This window comes from Ctenocephalides felis, unplaced genomic scaffold (assembly GCF_003426905.1).
Source record: "Ctenocephalides felis isolate EL2017-DRISC unplaced genomic scaffold, ASM342690v1 CF-g0.4_SCAFFOLD_03570, whole genome shotgun sequence".
In the NCBI taxonomy this organism is placed as follows: Eukaryota; Metazoa; Arthropoda; class Insecta; order Siphonaptera; family Pulicidae; genus Ctenocephalides; species Ctenocephalides felis.
The window spans coordinates 16,253,198-16,272,214 of NW_020539724.1; the positions used below are offsets into that span (position 1 = coordinate 16,253,198).

The 19,017-nt window shown below is 28.2% G+C and overlaps 2 protein-coding genes across 4 annotated transcripts; one reads left to right on the top strand and one right to left on the bottom strand.

The window, feature by feature from the left end:
- Positions 1-185: 185 nt before the first annotated feature.
- On the bottom strand, positions 186-19,017 carry LOC113382831 (structural maintenance of chromosomes protein 4-like). Of its 3 annotated transcripts, XM_026621073.1 has the most exons (23): positions 18,874-19,017; positions 17,713-17,807; positions 10,494-11,110; positions 10,220-10,324; positions 9,950-10,137; positions 9,750-9,890; positions 9,498-9,666; positions 9,176-9,379; positions 8,816-8,937; positions 8,618-8,747; positions 7,910-8,020; positions 7,463-7,665; positions 6,870-7,054; positions 6,053-6,222; positions 5,347-5,433; positions 5,095-5,253; positions 4,592-4,749; positions 3,352-3,496; positions 2,643-2,990; positions 2,391-2,561; positions 2,029-2,105; positions 1,529-1,712; positions 186-537 (listed from the first exon to the last, which is right to left on the bottom strand). In XM_026621073.1, the coding sequence occupies exons 2-23, from the start codon at positions 17,747-17,749 to the stop codon at positions 337-339; spliced, it is 3,912 nt and encodes a 1,303-aa protein (XP_026476858.1). In that variant the 5' UTR covers positions 17,750-17,807; positions 18,874-19,017; the 3' UTR covers positions 186-336. The 3 variants fall into 3 exon arrangements, with proteins under 3 accessions (XP_026476858.1, XP_026476859.1, XP_026476860.1); XM_026621074.1 differs by lacking the exon at positions 18,874-19,017 and having other exon boundaries at positions 17,713-17,816; XM_026621075.1 differs by lacking the exons at positions 17,713-17,807; positions 18,874-19,017 and adding an exon at positions 11,217-11,296.
- Positions 17,055-18,753, top strand: LOC113382832 (putative tRNA pseudouridine synthase Pus10). The gene has a single exon (XM_026621076.1). The coding sequence runs from the start codon at positions 17,105-17,107 to the stop codon at positions 18,647-18,649; it is 1,545 nt and encodes a 514-aa protein (XP_026476861.1). The 5' UTR covers positions 17,055-17,104; the 3' UTR covers positions 18,650-18,753.

The window sequence follows — 19,017 nt, forward strand, 5'->3', positions numbered from 1 at the left end:
ATATCTCATTATTTTCTTAAATTATGAGATGTATTAATTTAATATAGAGAGAAACACTATATTGATATATAATAATTCTAATACTTTAAGTATGTATATATTCAAGTATAATACTTAAGTATGAGTCAGAAAGTCTCAAAACCTTTAAGAAATTCTCAATTTTGGAATTTTACAGATTTGCTGACAATAAGATATGAGTGATATTATAATATTTTAAAATATAAAGTTCAAATTTATAGGCATAGTTTCAAAAGGCATGATTTGCACTTAAATTGAATTTAACCAAATTATAATACTTAAACATTTCCATATAATGTAAATTGTAATTATTTCTTATTACGATGCCTGTGTGACAAGTTTCTTTTTATCCATTACTGCATTATCTACTTTGGGTGCCTTGCCAATACTGCAAGTATTATCAATTGTGATAGCTTTGGAGCAATCCCGAGTTTTGTGAATACAGACGAAACGATCGCAAAGATCAAACATATTGTTTCGTAGAGAGATGATTATGAATTGGGCATTTCGAGTACGCTCCTGAGAATAAAATTGAGAGATTAGGTATATTTAATGAAAATAAAATGAGAAAGATATTTTTACATTCATTAAGTTTAGATATTGTACATTATATTTAATGATATGATTAAAATGAAACACAAAAAAATTGATATCAATATCTACAATTTTGTACTCATTTGTATCAATATCTTGATGCATAAAAATTACTGAAAAAAATAATTTTAGTAACAACTACTGTGGTACCTCTCAAACCAATTTTTTCCATATAAATACATTTTTATGCCATTAATTCTTTTCAGCACTGTGGTATTTGTTAAGTTTTTAGAATATTAAAAATAAATTTATTATTTATTTAGTTTCATTGAAAGACTTCCATTCTTGAACTGTTGCAACTTTTTTTCGGATAATTCTTATTCATAAGTTTTTAGAGCTCAGAAAGCTGCATACAAATTATTATAAGACCTTTAGTTAGAGTTACATCCTTTATCAACTAATTATGTTTAAACACAGTGAATATCTATGTGTTTACGTACATCCTAGCCATTCTCATATTTTTCAATAACTTCACTTTCAATAATTCAAGAAATATGGCCCTTTTCTCTTGGTTATGATCATAAAAGCAAATAATATTTTGTAAATGTAAAAAAAGCAAAACACTTGTTCGACCTCTATTAATATATAGTAGAAATCTCAAACATTGCAACAATCCTCAATATATTTGCTTGCGTTAATCAATACTAACAATTAATATTAATATAAAATTGAAAAGACTAACTATAAAATAATTTATATCAAAATATTTTTATGATAGAAAAATCATTGTTACAAGTAACGAAATTATTTATATTTTCATTTTGCCGTTAACATTTTTCAAGAAAATTCTTACTCGCACAAAACTAGAATATTGCTCTTGTGTCGAAGAAACAAATATTTAGAAACACTCGTATGACAGGTCACTCGTAAGACGGACTTAGAAATATATTTGTCCTATAAATAAATATTTTCTTACCTTAATATAATTGGCCACAATAGAAACATTTCTAAAGTCTAAGGCTGCATCAATCTCATCCATAACATAAAGCGGCGAAGGCCGGTAATAATGTAAAGCAAGTACCAGAGACAAGGAAGCTAAAGTCTTTTCTCCTCCAGATAAATCACTTATAGCTTTCCATGATTTTTTAAATGGTCTTACACTGAAATTTATGGAATAGTCATTTTAATAAGCTAGATATACCATATTTACACCATGTACATTATTAAATTCCCAAAATTTTGAATTGATTTTGAAAACTTAAAAACTATTCAGAAGATATATCATTTGGGTGCTGTGCTGATTAAATTTTGACAAAGATTGACCATCAGAGACTTGGTATGACTTAGAGTTGTAGTTCATCAACTTTTTTATAAACAATCTAAATATAATATTCAGATTCAGAACTTAATAAAATAAAAATAACACAAAATCATATGATTAATTATACAAATACTTCTGATATATCTACAACTTACTTGAACACGATTCCTTCATTAAAAGGAAGCATAGAGTCAACGAGATCCAATGAAGCATCTCCACCCAATGTTATTACCTAAAAGATAATTTAACTAAGTAACAAATAAGTTTAAATACCACAACATATAATTGATAGAAATTGTTATTGCACTGTGTTTATTAAATAAATATTTTATTCTGCACTCAAGTTGCAGGGTCATATGGGCCTAGTTTTCTTGTATTTCATATTCTAAATATTGTATGCTCTTTGTACAAAAACAAGCTTAAAATATTCTCATAGTATTTGTATAAAGCAACAAAATATGAATTTAGATCAATTTATCAAGTAAAAAAACACAGGTTATAATTTATATTCACTCACCTGATAAAGTTCTTTTAACTTCAAAGAAATAATTTGAAACCCTGTGATGAATTGGTCATGTCTGTCTTTAGATAATTTTTCTTTTAATTTACGTATATTGTTTCGTTCATCAGTCAAAGCATCTAATTCCTCAGTTCGCGCAATCAATTGAACCTCTTTATTCTTATATTCCTGAGAATGAAAATATTATATGTTAAGACAAAAAAATCTAAATAATTATTGGTTACTAAATAAAAATAGTATTCATCATACTTCTATAGCTTGCATGTTGGGCTGTGATTTTTTTAAGTCTCCATGAAGTACTGATGATTTATACAACAAGTTTTCTTCCTTGAATACTGCAAGTTCTTCATTTGTGTATTCCTTCAACTTTTGTTTTTCATTTTCATTTTCATATGGAATATCCTCCAGTTTCAAACTTTGTAATTCACTATTAACTTTATGTAATGCTGAAGCATTTTCTTTTAATTTGCTAGCCAATTCTGCAACTTCTTGTTCACTGTCCAATTTATCAGAATTTAATTTGACTAATTGTTTGCTTAGATCACTTGTGGAAGACTTCAGGGAATTATATTCTTCCTCCGTTTCACTGATTTTTGTCTGAAATATAAAAAGCAACAATACAATAATTTATGTAAAATATTAACAAGCAATATTAACACATTAACTATTTTACACACACACACACACATATATATGTATATATATACATGTCAACATCAAATTCAGAACCATACAATATATATATATATATATATATATATATATATATATATATATATATATATATTTATCAGTATGCAGAGTTGCTGTGCTTATCAAGTTTCATCGAATGGCTAAATTTTCAGATCGGTTCAGCCGTTTTTGAGCAAACCTCAATGAAAAGTCTACTTTTGACTAACTTGTTCTCGGAAACATCAAGTCAAAAAATTGTTCACAATATTAATATTAAGACATTCACCTCGTATTCACTAATTACTTCAACCAGCTGAGCAGCATCTTCTTCCAGCTTTGTTTTTTCATCTCTTAAATCTAATATTGTCTTTTCAAAGTTCTTGATATCAGCCTCATGTTTAGAAACCATTTTTTTACATTTTTCCAGATTTCTGTAAAATAAAACTTGATGTTATTATTTTGAAATGGCTTTATTTCAACTTTAATTACGTCTTGTAATAAGCACCAAGTAACAGTAATTTATAATTCAAATGCATTAAAAAATTAAGGATAGTATTTTCATTTATAAAATATTTGTATGATGGCAATGTGTCTACATGCCGACGAAGGCTAAAAATCCTCAGGATCTAATTCACTACCTCAAATATCACAAGCAATAATAAATCTACCTCAAGGAACACACGACTTAAATAAAATTGTTAAAAAAAACACTATAGGAATTAAATACAAAACGGGTACACGTCGCAATTTAGCGGCTTAGATTTCTACATATCACACGATGCGTGTATATCTATTGTTATATACATAAATGTTATATTTCTTGTCATCTATAGTTTTATGATTATTTTAATTGTATTATAGGCCTAGCGAAAATTTGTTTGTCAATTTTTGTTGGTTTTATTCAATAGTACGAAATATTATATGAATATATTTTTATTATATTTGTAAATTGAAAAGGTTGTGTTAGTTTGTAAAAATTTCAGTTACTAAATATATATACTCGAAATTGTTGATTACACAGTTTTCTCTGCTCATTTATCTTAGAAAATGTCTTATAGAATGATGAATGTATGTTTGACTATTATAAATTTCAATTTCTATTATGTGAAAAGCGTGAGATCGACTTCGGAACATTAATAACGAGGCGATCTGGCGTTTATTTTCATTTTAATATATTATAATAATTTTATGGATTTGTATATACAATTATTTGACATTTATGCTAATGTTTAAAGTAAGAAAATTTTATAGAAATAAGATATGATTTAAAGATTATTGCATGAAAAAAATTATAAAACAGAATGAAAATAAATTTACAAAATAACTATCTATATACAACAACAAAATTTCTACCCTGTACTTAAATTTATAGAAATAACATTAATACAATAATAGGTCCAAAACAATTCATATAAATCTTGTAACAGGCACTAATATTTCATTTGACTTTTTGTTGAAAAATTAATTTTGATATCAATATCAATTAATAAAATCAATTTTAATATTAAATAAAATTCTTGATTTACCTTTCATTATTGGTAAGTTCGATTGTAAGTTTAGCCGATTCTTTTTTCAGATCATCAATGTTCTTAGTTACATTTTTCAATTCCTTTTCTACTTTAAATAAAGTGTCTTTCTTCAAACGGTTCAATTCTTCATCTAATTGTTTCACTTTATTTTCCAACTGCAACAATAAAATTAATTGTAAGCCATAAAAGCAATTTGACTAAATACAATAACATTTTTCACTATTAATAGTATTTCAGAATAGCAATTTTAAAAATAACAATAAATTTGAGCTTTGATTTATATCATATGATACAATTTAATATTTAGATATTTTTATTATCATATACTTTCTTCATGTTACACTTTCAGTTTTGATATATATTAGAAATGCCTTAAATTTGAAGGATTTTATAATTAACATAATAACAACTGTTGATAAACCAGATGTGGTATATGAATCACAGAATGATTAAATCCTTGATTTATTACTGTGAATCAAATCATACAATATGAGAAATACCTCTTCGGAATCTTCAATTGATTTTTTATGTTTTAGCTCAAGATTTTGAATTATTTCTTCTTGTTTCTTCACTGCCTTTGCATCACTACAACTATTTTTCACTTTTTCTTGTTGCTGCTTCAAACTTTTCGATAGCAATACATGTTGTTCGTTTAGGGCCTAAAGCAAATTTCTAAATTAATTTTGAACCACAATAAAAAATAATAAAAGGAGTAAGAAAATAATTAATAAATGTTTATAGAAAATACCTACATTAACTTCCATTGATAGCTTTTTATGTGTTGAATCAAAATCTTGTAATGCTTTGTAATTGCGCCTTATTATTTCTTCCAAGCTTATCTAAAATTATAATTAAATTAAATTAATAATAATTAAATAATTAAATTATTCTGGTTTATAAACATGGTATTTATAAGTGTAACATTATATAACATAAATTCTATATAATAAAAGCCCGCCAAAGGAACGATTCGTTGCTTTGAAATACGAACAAAATTCGAAATACAAGCGAGCTTTGAGGGATCAAGAGTTTTCTTGAAAAATATTGATGACAAAAAGAAAATGAGAAAACTTGCATCAGTTGTAACAATAATTTTTCTACCATAAAAAATTTTTAGTTGTTGTATGACAGTAAATAATATTATAGTTAGTCATTTCAATTATATATTAATATTACTTGTGATGTTACGATTTACCCACACGAATGTGTCAACGATTATTTTAACATTTAAAAGTTAGACTATAAATTAATAGTGAATGTATAGTTATATATGTTGAATTCGCGTTTCTTTGCTATTTTTACATATACAAAATATTTGCTTTCATAACCATGAGTCTCTAAGAAAAGGGCTATGTCTCCTGAATTATTGAAAAATTTAATTTAAGTATTAAATTTCAATTTTCATGTTTCTGGAACATATTAAATATTCTTAAGCTAGATTGCACAATAAATCCATACCTCTCTGTCTCGTTTTTGTTCAAGCTCTTTCTGTAAATTATCTCGCATAATTTCTAAATTTTGTAAATCTGCCTGGCTCTCTATATTAGAGTTAGATCTACGTGTGTGTGTTTTTATTTTGCTGCCCATGCGGTTTCGTGCAACTGATTTTCCTCCTCCAGTCATAGTACCTTTCAAAAAGTACGATGCATTGTTAAGTTTTGCATACAAAATGTATTGTAAATAATTCTATATTTTAATGAGCTTTAATAGATTAAAAATTAACATTGAAGATCTAACAAATTCTAATTCATAAAGTTGCAAAACAATATCTTTCTCGTCTGTTAAATAAGTAGAATTTGGTGAAGTAGCTTTTATTCATAACTGATCAAATTCTTACACAAATTACATACTACAAAATATTTTTAAATTTTTAGATAAAAAAATTAATAAAGAAAATTGATAAAAATAACTTGGAAAAGATAAAAGAAACATTATGTCTTAAAATATTGTTAACTCTGAAAAATTCACATATTTACAGATTAAGTTCAGTTAATATTAGCAAAAATTAATTAGATCCTAACAAATGGTTATTGAATTTTTAAAATACCCCAAATAGTTATTTGGGGTATGTATGTAATATGTATTTATATATACAAACTGTTATTTGTGAAGACATGACCTGACTGATCTTTCAAATTAATTTAATTAAATAATCAATCATTGCAGTAAAAATATCATTAACAGAATTCACTTCTTAATCAAATGATCAAAATTAAAAGAGATGAGAAGATATTAAACTTTTATTTACAGTAAGCCATAAAAATGTTTGTCTTACCAGAGCACTCAAACAATTCCCCTTTCAATGAAACAACTCTGTGTCTTGGTGTTCCATAAGCTAGACGCATACATTGTTCCAGATCAGCTCCAACCAGAGTATTTCTCAGGGCAAAGTAAAATGCTGGTGCTAAACTTTCATCGGCAATACGCACTAAATCATATAAACGAGGTGCATTCTCAGGGCTGCAACCATAAAAAAGATAATTTTAATTATAAATATAATACACATATAAATGTAATAAGCATCACAACAAATATAAATGTAATACACATCACAATTTTTAATATTCAATGCTTAATGTTGAATATAATAAAAAAGTTGTAAGTGGCATTTGACCTAAGCGAGTTGCACTTCCCAATACATTTAAATAATCAACCTCATCAATATGAATTGAGATTCAAATATTTAGGCAAACTTCTTCGAAAAGTTTTAGTATACATATTATGCTGATAACAGAGCATAATCAGTTTAATATTAGATACCAATAATTTATTCATTGCAACATTGAAAAAATCTGGTAATATATTGCATCTGTCAACTTAAAGCCCCCTTTGGTCATAGATATATATTAAATTATTTTTATATATTACCTTTGGAATGGTGTTTTAATAGCATTCCATAAATGTTCCTGTTTGTCCAGTGCAATAAATGTTGTCCGCCCTATATTGTTATCCTGAAGAAATTTCAAAGCAGTTTGAGCTGTATCCATATTATCAACAAGAATACAATCAAGTTGTGAACACGCAGTAGATATTGCAACATTGTATTTATCATCTATAGCGCCTAAATCACCCTGAAATAAAGATTTAATACATGTTAAAATATTTTGTTTAATTTTTAGATGTTTTCCTTTCAGATATATATATATATATATATATATATATATATATATATATATATACACTGAAACATATTTAGAACAGCAGGAACAATATTGTTTCTCATGAATCTAATAAGTATCAAGCATGATTTTGTGAAACTAGTCTCTTAATGAAAATAATAATGTAAAAAATGAATAGCAAAAAGTGAATACTAACCAGCCTTCCTATAAGCCCTGGGAGCTGACCCTCTTGCTTTTTCCTCATCAAATAATCAAGGATTCTATTCCGGCTACTGCTTTCTTGATATACTTCTCGACTTTGCGTCAGCTATGAATAATAAAATTGAAAAACAATTTGTTGTTAAAATTCAATCTACTAAACAAATTGTCACACTATGTAACTTTGCAATAAGCACTGTATATATTAGTCTGTTTTCAAGTAGAATAAAAATAAAAAGGAAAAGGGAAAAAAAAAGCATCTCTTGCCACACCATATAACTATGAACGAATATTAACAAATTCCTCCTCGTAATGGGTTTTATATAACATGTTAAATATTAAAAGATAATTATATTATCAGGTGCCATCAAAAACTATACTAACCACAAAACTTATTGTGGATATAATATAAATCTTAAGTCCTTATATTATAATAATCAGACTATTATAATATTCAAAAAGGAAAGCATATTACATATATAGCAAGACTAGCTAACAAGATACTGGGATTTGTTTATATGTTCTCTTTAAGAAGATAATAATTAGGAATAATTTAATAAAAAAATATAGTCAAGTTTTCTTTAAAAGTTCAAAATTAAATTAAGTAAATTGTTTTTAAATTCAAAAAGTCATTACTCATGACTGAAGATTTCATAAAGAAGTTATTTTAGTATATAGTATTTCAACAACAAATTTCAAAACTGACCTGCTTAGTTATCTGATGAATTTTAGCAATTACATTTGCTGTACTTTCTTTAATGGGAACCAGTTCATCTTGAGCTTCTTTTAATTTTTTCTCTATTTCAGGTTTCATTGTTGTAAAATTATTCAACTCCCTAAAATTAATGTGATGAAATATGAAATATTCTATTATCAACAGCATCAAGAATTAAAATTCACATACATGCTTTTAGGACCCAGCTGACTTTTAACTTCTTCTAGTTGCCTTTCCATGTCTTCTAACATGGCCTTTTGCTTATTCTCATTGCTTTGTATTAAAGTTAATTTTGATTTTTCCATATTCAGCTGTGAATATTGTTAATAAAATTAAAAGGTTAATAAATTTTATTACAACTAGCCAATAGATTGAATAACAAAAAAAAAATAAAATCAAACATTGTACTCCATAAATAATTTATATCAATTAATAATATTTCTAGAGTTCTAAACATTCTGAATTCAAGAGCATTGAATTTATGATTTTAGTTTCAGTGCACATTGTTTAGCTAAATTTTGTTTAAATAGTTTAGTTTAAAAATCAAACCTCTGATAAAATTTTAGAAGAGGCTTCTTTAAACGGCATAAGCTTTTCAGAAGCCTTTGATCTCTGTTCAACTATAACCTCACTCTCCTTTTTAAATTTGGTCATTGATGATTGTTGCTCGTCAACAAGTTTCATTTTCCTTTTTTCAAGATTTGCTAAATCCTCTGCACATTGTTGTATTAACTTATTATTTTTTTCAGGAATCTAAAAATTTGATAAACTTAATGAGTCTGATATTTGCTATAAGACTTTATGTAAACCATGTAAAAATTAAAATCAAATTAAAAAATTGACTAAACTTTATTTATAAAAGCATACAAACCTGCTCCAGTTCCAAGAGCTTGACTTTCTCCTTCTCAAATTCAGTTTTCAGTTTTTTCCGTTGATTGTTTGCTTGTTGCATTTCAATAGTAATAATATTGTTACGACTATTTGCTTTTTCGTATTTTGCATTCTGTTTAGAGAAGTGCTTCTTCAAATCATTGAGTGTTCTGTGATAATAGTTACATTAGTTAATAATGACATTATTTTATAAAACATTATTAAAGCAATTAAAAAGTATCTCATTTTTTACTTCAATAAATCAGCACCACCAGTCTCGTTTTTATTCTTTTCTTTTTCAATTTCTTCTATAGATTTCAAAATGATATTCAATTTTTCATCTTTTTCATTTTTCACTTCAGTTATCTTACTCTTCTCCACTTGGCATTTCATTCTAAAATATATAATGCCATTGTAATTTCAATTTTATTCTAGATACTTTAATTGAATTACCTCTGATATTGAAGTAATTCACTTCTCACAATAATAAGTTCATTTCTTTTTCTTAGATGTTCTATGGCAGCATTTTTTGGTCCCTCCATATCTTTTAACTCACGCTGTAATAATTTTATTCTATTTAATCGATGTTGATGATCCTCTGTAAGATCCTCCCATTTTTCGTTTAATTTACTGATGGGCTCCTAAAATAAAAAATAGAAACGAAAGCAATGTAATTATTATTAAATTCTATAAAACATAAGTTATTTTTAGTGATGTATAAACCTTGTATCTTGTTGTTCCTATGATATCTTCCAAATATTCTAACATTCCACGATCATGCTCAGTTTGAGCCTTTGGTTTCATTAAGGAAATTTGTTCCACTTCTCCCTGTAAACCATGATTATGTATAAAATTATTATCAGAAAAAATATATTTATAATGATAAAATTAGAATAAACTATAGTAAAAGCAACATTCATTTCAAAATACAGTTTTAATTGAAAAAGATTAATTGTAAGAATTGATATAACAGCCTAAATCTTATTCAATTAGTTACCTGAAGAATAAGAAATCTATTACTTGATAAATCAATTCCATATCCTCCGAGCAATGAAGCAATTTCCTTATATGTTTTCTTCTTACCATTCACACTGTAGTAAGATGAATTATCTTTAAAAGCAGTCCTCCTGACTTCTATCTCATTGCCAACACATTTGTAAGTTCCATCATCATTATCCACTATGCTTTGAAACACTACAGCAACAGAACAACTATTGACATTCTGTGCACGACTAGAATTATGAATAAGGCTAGACACTTTCTTCGTTCTCATGTTACTAGCTCTATATCCAAAAACAAAAAGCATTGCATCAATAACATTACTTTTTCCGCTGCCATTCGGTCCAATGACAGCTGTAAAATTTTGATGTAAGGGCCCAACTATTCGGACGCCATAATAACTTTTAAAATTCTCATTAATGATTTTAGTAATTATTGTCCGTGGACCATTTGTTTCCATTGAACATACTGGTTTGTATGGAGGAGGAATATAAATGTCTCCAACGTAAGAACCACCTTCTTCAAAAATATCATCATTTGAATCATCTAAATTCGTTTCTCTATTGCTACTATTAACGTTAACTGGAGTAGGCTTTTTAGATGCCATTTTATTACCTACAACAACCAAGTCATTTCTCGTTAAAATTATATTTTAAATTATAAATAAAGTTTTGTATAAAAACAATAACATAATGTAAAATATTGAATATATATAACTCACGCGCAATTAAATTGTAATCTTAAAATATGTATTGGTAAAATGCCTAAAAAAAATAATAAATTTAACGGACAAGCGGTTAAACTGAATAAGATTTGACAGTCCATATAGCATAGACCCTTTCCTTATGGCATAGATGATAAACTACATAACTAAATAAAGTACAATGCTTGGCTGCATTTTAAGTACTATGTAGGTTCTTATCTAGGTTATTCTATGTTTTTAATCACATAAAAAACCGGAAATAAAACAAAACTGCCATTTAAAAATATGAACGTAAAATTATTTATGGATTTGTACATAATATTATTTTTTTTCTTGTACTTCGAATTTGATAAAAAAAACTTATTTTATGGTAATTAAAAAAGTCATTTTTAACTTATTTCCTATAAATAAATGAAATACCTTTCGTCGTTAAAAGTTACCGCTGCAATTAAAAAAAATGTCACCTTGTTCTATGAGAATGGCAACACTGCTAAACTAATAGATTATTCAAACCTAACCTCGAAATATTTAATATGCCTAGACAACCTAGACAATATAATAATATAGACGTTTCTCTCTCCCGGTATTTTGGTTCAGAGAGTTAGTTTTCGTAGCGTACAACAGTTCGAAATGGCGCTTCAATCGCGTAGCGCTCGGCATTCGAATTAGCGCGCCAAAATTTGAAATAAAAATATTACAGTTTTTAAAATAAATATAAATAAGAAATGTATAATTTGAAAAATAATTTATTTGAATTGAACTTTTGTATTACAATATTATATTTTGTAAAAATACAATGAAAATGACATATCAAACAATATTTGTATCACATAAATAAAAGTAAAAGAAGGCAATAAACATAACTACATGTGTCAATACAAATCACTCATTCTTGTCATAACAATTTCGATTGGGTTCTAACCTGTTATTATAATAATTTTAGTAAAATATAGTCACATGTCATCAGTAAATTATAATATGAAAGGTTTCAGCAATGCATTTTCTAATTATAATAATCTGGAATAGAATAGTCATTAGTAAAAATTATAATACATACAACCACACAGAAATATAATTTCTAACAATAATAAAATGGATTAGAATATAGTCATTAGTAAAAATTATAATAAATACAAGTATACAGAAATGTAAGTAAGTAACGATAATAAATGGAAAAGAATACATAATATAAAATGGAATGGAGTATCAATCGCCAGAAAATTACCACATACAGAAGGATTCAGAAATATAATTTTTGATAATAATAAAATTGAATGCATAATAAAATGGATTAGAATACAGTCATTAGTAAAAATTATAATAAATACAAGTATACAGAAATTTAAGTAAGTAACGATAATAAATGGAAAAGAATACATAATATAAAATGGAATGGAGTATCAGTCACCAGAAAATTACCACATACAGAAGGATTCAGAAATATAATTTTTGATAATAATAAAATTGAATGCATACAATAATAAACACACATATTATTGTCTAGGACACATATGTTTCAACTAAAGAACCACTAGTTTTCAGAATGAGTAGTTAAAAAGCTAATAGATGTTTCTTGCACCATATAATTTTGTTCATGCTCTGAAAACAAAAGAATTCAAAAGCAGTAAAAAATGTAAGTGAATAATATATATATATATATATATATATATATATTCTTGAATGTTAATTTTCAGCCAATTGTCGAAATAAATGAAAAAATAAATAAAGAACTATTTATTTATACGTTTCGACATGGTTGTGTGTCATCATTCAGCAACCCTTTTTGAAATTTTTTACAGTTTCTAAAAGAATTTTTTTTCACAACCTCGAACAAAAAAATCTAATATTGTGTGTGTGTGTGTTTGTGTGTATGTGTATATGATATGCATATGTATAATAAATAATATATATACGGTAAATTAAAAAAATTAGCGCACACCACGCTTTGTGTTACGAATTGCCAGTTGTCTCTTTCTCATTTTATCAAAACGCAATAGAGCTTTTGTTTTCATAACATTCATAGGGCTAGAAAAAGTTATTTTACCGCGTAGTGCTAAATTAATATCATTTACCCAATATTTTATAAAATACGGTACAAAATGGTTCAAAAATATTACTTTTAAATTGTGTATTGGGCAATCAAAATTAAAGTTTTGAGTAAAAACAAATTTATCCACAATGCAACTAAGCAATGTTTTTAAATTATTTTTTACACAAATTTTAGGTAAAAAATGTTCCGAAACTCTAACGCATTTGGAAAAAATGTGAACAAAGCTTCTAGAAGGAAAAACAAGAGATTTTCCAGTGCGATCCCTAACCCTTATCAGCCAATAATCATCTCCATCCTTTTCTGTTGCTAAAATATGGGACTTACACATGGAGCACGATTTAACATTTTTTAACATTTTCTTGGTAATGAAGCCAGTCATGTATGTATTCACCTGGACATGCAGTAAACTGCTACTAACTTCTTCTAATGTGAATTCATCAGTATTCACATTAGACGAAACTAAAACATCTTCATGCAAGCTAGATTCACACATGGAATTGACTGATGCATTAGACAATAGTAATGTTTTTAACGAATCAATCGCACCTTCTGTTTTATCAAGCTCACAATTGGCAGAGCAAGAATGGACGGAATGAAACCTATTGACGACAAGACTTTTATAGGATCCAATAAAAGCACTGCAAGAAGGATTGCGATTGTTTACCCCGTGACTTCTAATACTACCAAAAAAATTTTCAAGAGGGTCTTGATTAAAATTACGAGTTGACAAAAATTTAATTTCCGGACACTTTATTTTCTGCCAAATATATTCGAAACCCTCCAATGTTCTAATAAAATTTTGAATAGTTGGTGGTGTTTTAACTCTCTTGTCTTTCTTATAGAAGCATATGCTTTTTAAGACATGTCTAGCTTCCTTCCAAAATACTAAATGCTTAGACTTATCTGTAAGAGCACTGCGAAGAGGTTTATAGTCACTGGCAGAACTAGAAGCTGTTCCATTCACACTGTCAAACAGCTCATCTATGAATTTCAGGAAATCAGCAGTCCCAGTACCTTCTTGAGGAAAATTATCATCTAGAATACGATTAAAAGAGGTTGTATTATAAATGCGATTAAATACATTTTACATAATTTTCTTTTACTCACACTGCTTAGTAGCATATCTGTGCATCATTGATGAAACGCTATAAGAAAACACCACTGCAGCATCCTTCACTCTCATTTTTCTCATTTTGTCAGGATACACGTTATGTGCTCGTAACTTGTAGCACATGCGAAAATTGGGCAATTCTGAATCAATTTCGAATAACTTAATTATATGGCTCCAGGATGCCCTTTTTTCTTGATTACGTTGAATGAAAGTGACATCATATGATGAAAAGCTGTTTCTCAAACATTTCAACATATGTGGTGGATCATAAAGTGGTATGATTTCCTGATCACCAACAAGAAAGCCTTGAAGTTTGCAACTTCTGTCTTCTTTGAGAAACTGTGCTCTTGTCTCGTTAAGCAACAAGTTAATTGCGGCGACATTTGTAGCATGCTGATCACATACAGTGGCTACAACAGTGAGACCAATTTCCTGCAGGCTTGATATAACTTCTCTTATACAAACTTTAAGTTCAGCGCTTTTGACACTACTTTCAGCAAAGTAGAATGCCACTGATGTTTTAAAGTGTCCACGAATGCCTTTAATCATGAACACCAAAGCATGGTCAGCAAACTTTGGTCTCCTCTCTGTAACCTCCTCGAAGCCTGTTATATTATCCTTACTCTCGTCATAATCAAGACCTGCAGAAATACTTATCTCGTCAAACATCAGAACACAGTTTCTATTAGATGGATCCATATTCAGAACAGAAGTACGCAAAGTCTCCATAAAAGGTTTATTTATACCAGAGCTGATCGGAATATTAGCCAAGGACTTAGAAACAGTGCTTTTTGAAGGTAAAGATAAAAAGGACCTCCAATATTTGTAACAGGATGGACTCTGTTTGTACAAAGCGATACCCAGTGCTTTTTCATCGAGGTTGTATCTTCTTCCTTTAGGCTGTTTCGGCTGATTTTTCATCTGGCATTTGATCAATGTCGCAGTTATTGAATTGACAACATTTTCAACTTCTTTCATGCTGTTTGTACTGCAAGCCTCCTTTAGCTCAGCTCTGGCAATTTCATGATTTTTCATAATTCGTCTGGCACTTCTCTTCATTGTCATAATTATATCATGACATTTCTTTAATTTTGATGAAAGCTGCCTGCGATGCTTCACACCTATAAACTTCAAGAAATTTCTCCTTGGTGTTCGAATATCTAAGAAAATGAATGATTTTATTAGTTAAATAAGAAATATATCTTTTCAAGAAACATTGAAATACCTGATCGTCTTATAGCTATATGAGGTACATTGGCAGGAACATCTGGAACAACCGGAACATCTGGAACATCCGGAACATCTGGAACAACCGGAACATCTGGAACAACCGGAACATCTGAAACATCTGGAACGAGCGCAGATAGATCGACTGAAATTGAATTTAAAATTATTAATTTATCTAAAATTTCAAGTAAAAGCTATATGAAATCATTTTAAATAACCTTCAATAAGAGAAGAAACATCTAGGAATTCAGATTGCAAAGAAGTAATTTCATTTCGAATGACAATTTCTTTCTTTAGTAACTTTCCTGCAAGTGGCAATTCATTGGATATTGATGGCACTGAAAAGTGCATTGTAAAAAATGGTGTTGCACAGTTTTTTTCTGCAATAAGAATAACACATGTTATGTACATTTTATTTACTTAAAACCATAATCAAAAAAAATTATTAGATAGAGGAAAGATAGGAAAAATAATGCGCAGCATGTTATCCATAATCAATAAAAGTTATAAGATATAATTATATGTCTAGGTAATTATAATTATAATAATATATTTGATATGTTATGTACATTTTATTTACTTAAAACCATAATCAAAAAAAATTATTGGATAGAGAAAAGATAGGGAAAATAATATGCAGCATGATATCCATAATCAATAAAAATTATTGGATATAATTGTTGGACATGTTATTTTATTTACTTGAAACCAAAATCAACAAAAATTATTGGATAGGGGAAAGATAAGGAAAATTATATGCAATGTGTTTTTTACCTAAATTGTCTGAAACCAGGAAACAATTCACTTTCAATAATGGATCTCCTGTGAATCCCGGCATATTAACTGTAGGCAAACAACCAAGTTTCAGGTTTGAACCACGCCAAGAACCACGCATTCTGCACGTCTGACTAAAATGTTCCGTGCACACACGTTTTCTTTTGTATATTTCTCTCCAACTCATGGTATAAAGTGCAGGCACTTGAATGCGCTTTAACCATTCCTTGAATACTCTTCCTTCGCGAGGGAATCTATGCAATAACGCATTATTGCGAATTTTACCGCAGCCTGGAACTATGCATTTATAACCCATACTTATTATCTGTTCAAAATATTGTATAAAACGCACAACACAATCGAACGATGTGGAAAACTGAGAAAAATGATCCTCCCGCTTCGAAGTTAAAATTAAACGAACGCAACCAACATGAAAGAGATGAAAGATTGAAATTTTAGAGTTAGATAAGACTTACCAACCTGCTACGCAACATGAAATCGGCTCACTAGCGCCAAATCCTCACCTAGGTTATGTTACTTTAAGCACGGTTTGTGAACGCGGGTTTTACACTGAGATACAAGGGCCTGCTAGACAATATAATAATTAATATGTTAATATGTTTTGAATTAAAATTGTAAAATGATGTAAACCAAATCATGTATGAAAAAAACAATATTTCAATCTAACGTATTATTTATTTTCAACAAAGTAAACCGAGTTTTCTAAAAGTTTAATCATAGGTTATGATGACGAACGACGTAGAAATTTACAAATATTTACGCGAAATTAATTGTTGCAAATCATGCTGTTTACGATACTTAGGATGTAGAAATAGTCAAACGTATTTGGACATAAAAAGCTCCCTAAGTCAGCTTGGTATTGAGGAATGTTCAGAAAGTTTAGAACCACCTCATAAACAAACGAAGGAAAATGTTTGTGTCACCTGTCTAGATCTTTTGAAGGAAAGAACAACAAATGATATATTGATGCAAATAGAACAAAGCAATAAATTCAACTTGTATGATAATATAAACATAGTTTGTGCTCTAAGCTTGCCGATATGTATTAACTTACGAGCTCTTTCTGTTTGGCTTTCCTTAATCAATAAATTTCCTAGTCGTTTTTCTAAAACTGTACAACCAGATGTCCCATTAAAAGAAGTTTGGAAATTTATCTTTGGTCCGAAATTGAGTGAATTTTATAAAATAACTTTAGCAACAAAAGGCACCATATTGACTGTCGAATTAGAATTTGAAAATGAAGATGAAGAATTAGAAAAACTTATAAAATCGAAACCAGATATATTTAACAGCAGGCGAAATGAGCCCAAAAAATATCGCCATATACTTACCAGAAAGTTTTTTGAGAATAATATTACACCAGAACATATTAGTTTTGAAGAGTTTGATAAATATTGCAATCTTCCTCCTTCAATTCCAGATTTTCCTTTGAAAATAAAAAATATATCAATTTTAGGGGATACTTTATTTATTGCTGGTAGATATAACAAGTTTTCAAGAAGTTTGTGTCAGACTCCCTGGATTATTGATGGAAAAAGAATGGCTGAAAGTAGTGTGCAAGAAATTATAGAAGAACCTGTTATAAAGTTATTCAAATGTGATAAAAATCTTGTACATCTTATTTCAAGTGGACGAGAAGATGTAGATGTTCGTTGTTTAGGATTAGGGCGACCATTTGTTCTTGAACTGCAAGATGTTCAGTACACCAAAGTAACATTTAGTCAGTTGCGAGATCTTGAAAATACAATAAACAAATGCCCAGACCTTCGTGTTAGAGATTTACAATTAGTAAACAGGGAAGATGTAAATCATATAAAGCAAGGCGAGGAAAACAAAACCAAACAATATCGAGCACTTTGTCTATACAATGGACAGAATAATCTTACAAATGATATGATCAGTATTTTAAATAAGCCTGATGGTTTTCTCATTCAACAAAAAACGCCTATAAGAGTGCTACACAGACGATCTATGATTACTAGGCCAAGATTCATACATAATATGAAAGCTACTTTAATATTAGATCATCCCAATTTATTTTACTTGGATGTTGTTACACAAGCCGGAACATATGTTAAAGAATTAGTACATGGAGATTTTGGCCGAACCATTCCAAATGTAAAAGATTTGCTTACATGTTATCTTAAAGAACATAATTATGAGGATGCATATAAAATAAATGTCGACATTGTTGCATTAGATGTTACTGCAATAGATCTAGATTGGCCGCCTCACATAGATATTAAAACGAATTGCCAAGATAATTGATGACAGACACCTTAGTAAACTGTTTTTACATATATGTGCAGTAGAAGGAATTATATCTCAAACTTTAGTTTTCAAAATATATAACAGACATCGTTCTAGTTAAATTGAAGAACATATGATAAATAAAAAATAAAATAAATTATATTTTTGTTAATTAGAAACAAGTATTTTTTATATAATTTTTTGTATTTAATAAAATATAATTGATTTAGAAATTGACTTACTTGTTTCTTGCAGAATGTAGACTTATAGAATTTATTGGCTGATTTGCTCCAGATGTCAGACATTTTAGAAATTCACAATATAAACAGAAAAAATAATACATTTAACAATGTACCTACTTCAAAATATATTGCATTTGTGTAATT

Bases quoted from the DNA above. Each gene is read 5' to 3' on its own strand.
- LOC113382832 (XM_026621076.1), top strand. From the start codon at position 17,105: ATGATGACGAACGACGTAGAAATTTACAAATATTTACGCGAAATTAAT.
- LOC113382831 (XM_026621073.1), bottom strand. From the start codon at position 17,749: ATGTTCTGGTGTAATATTATTCTCAAAAAACTTTCTG. The intron at 9,667-9,749 runs GTAAAAAATGAG...CTATTATCACAG, and splicing joins GGTGGTGCTGATTTATTGAA to AACACTCAATGATTTGAAGA. The intron at 5,434-6,052 runs GTATGGATTTAT...TTATAATTTTAG, and splicing joins AACAAAAACGAGACAGAGAG to ATAAGCTTGGAAGAAATAAT.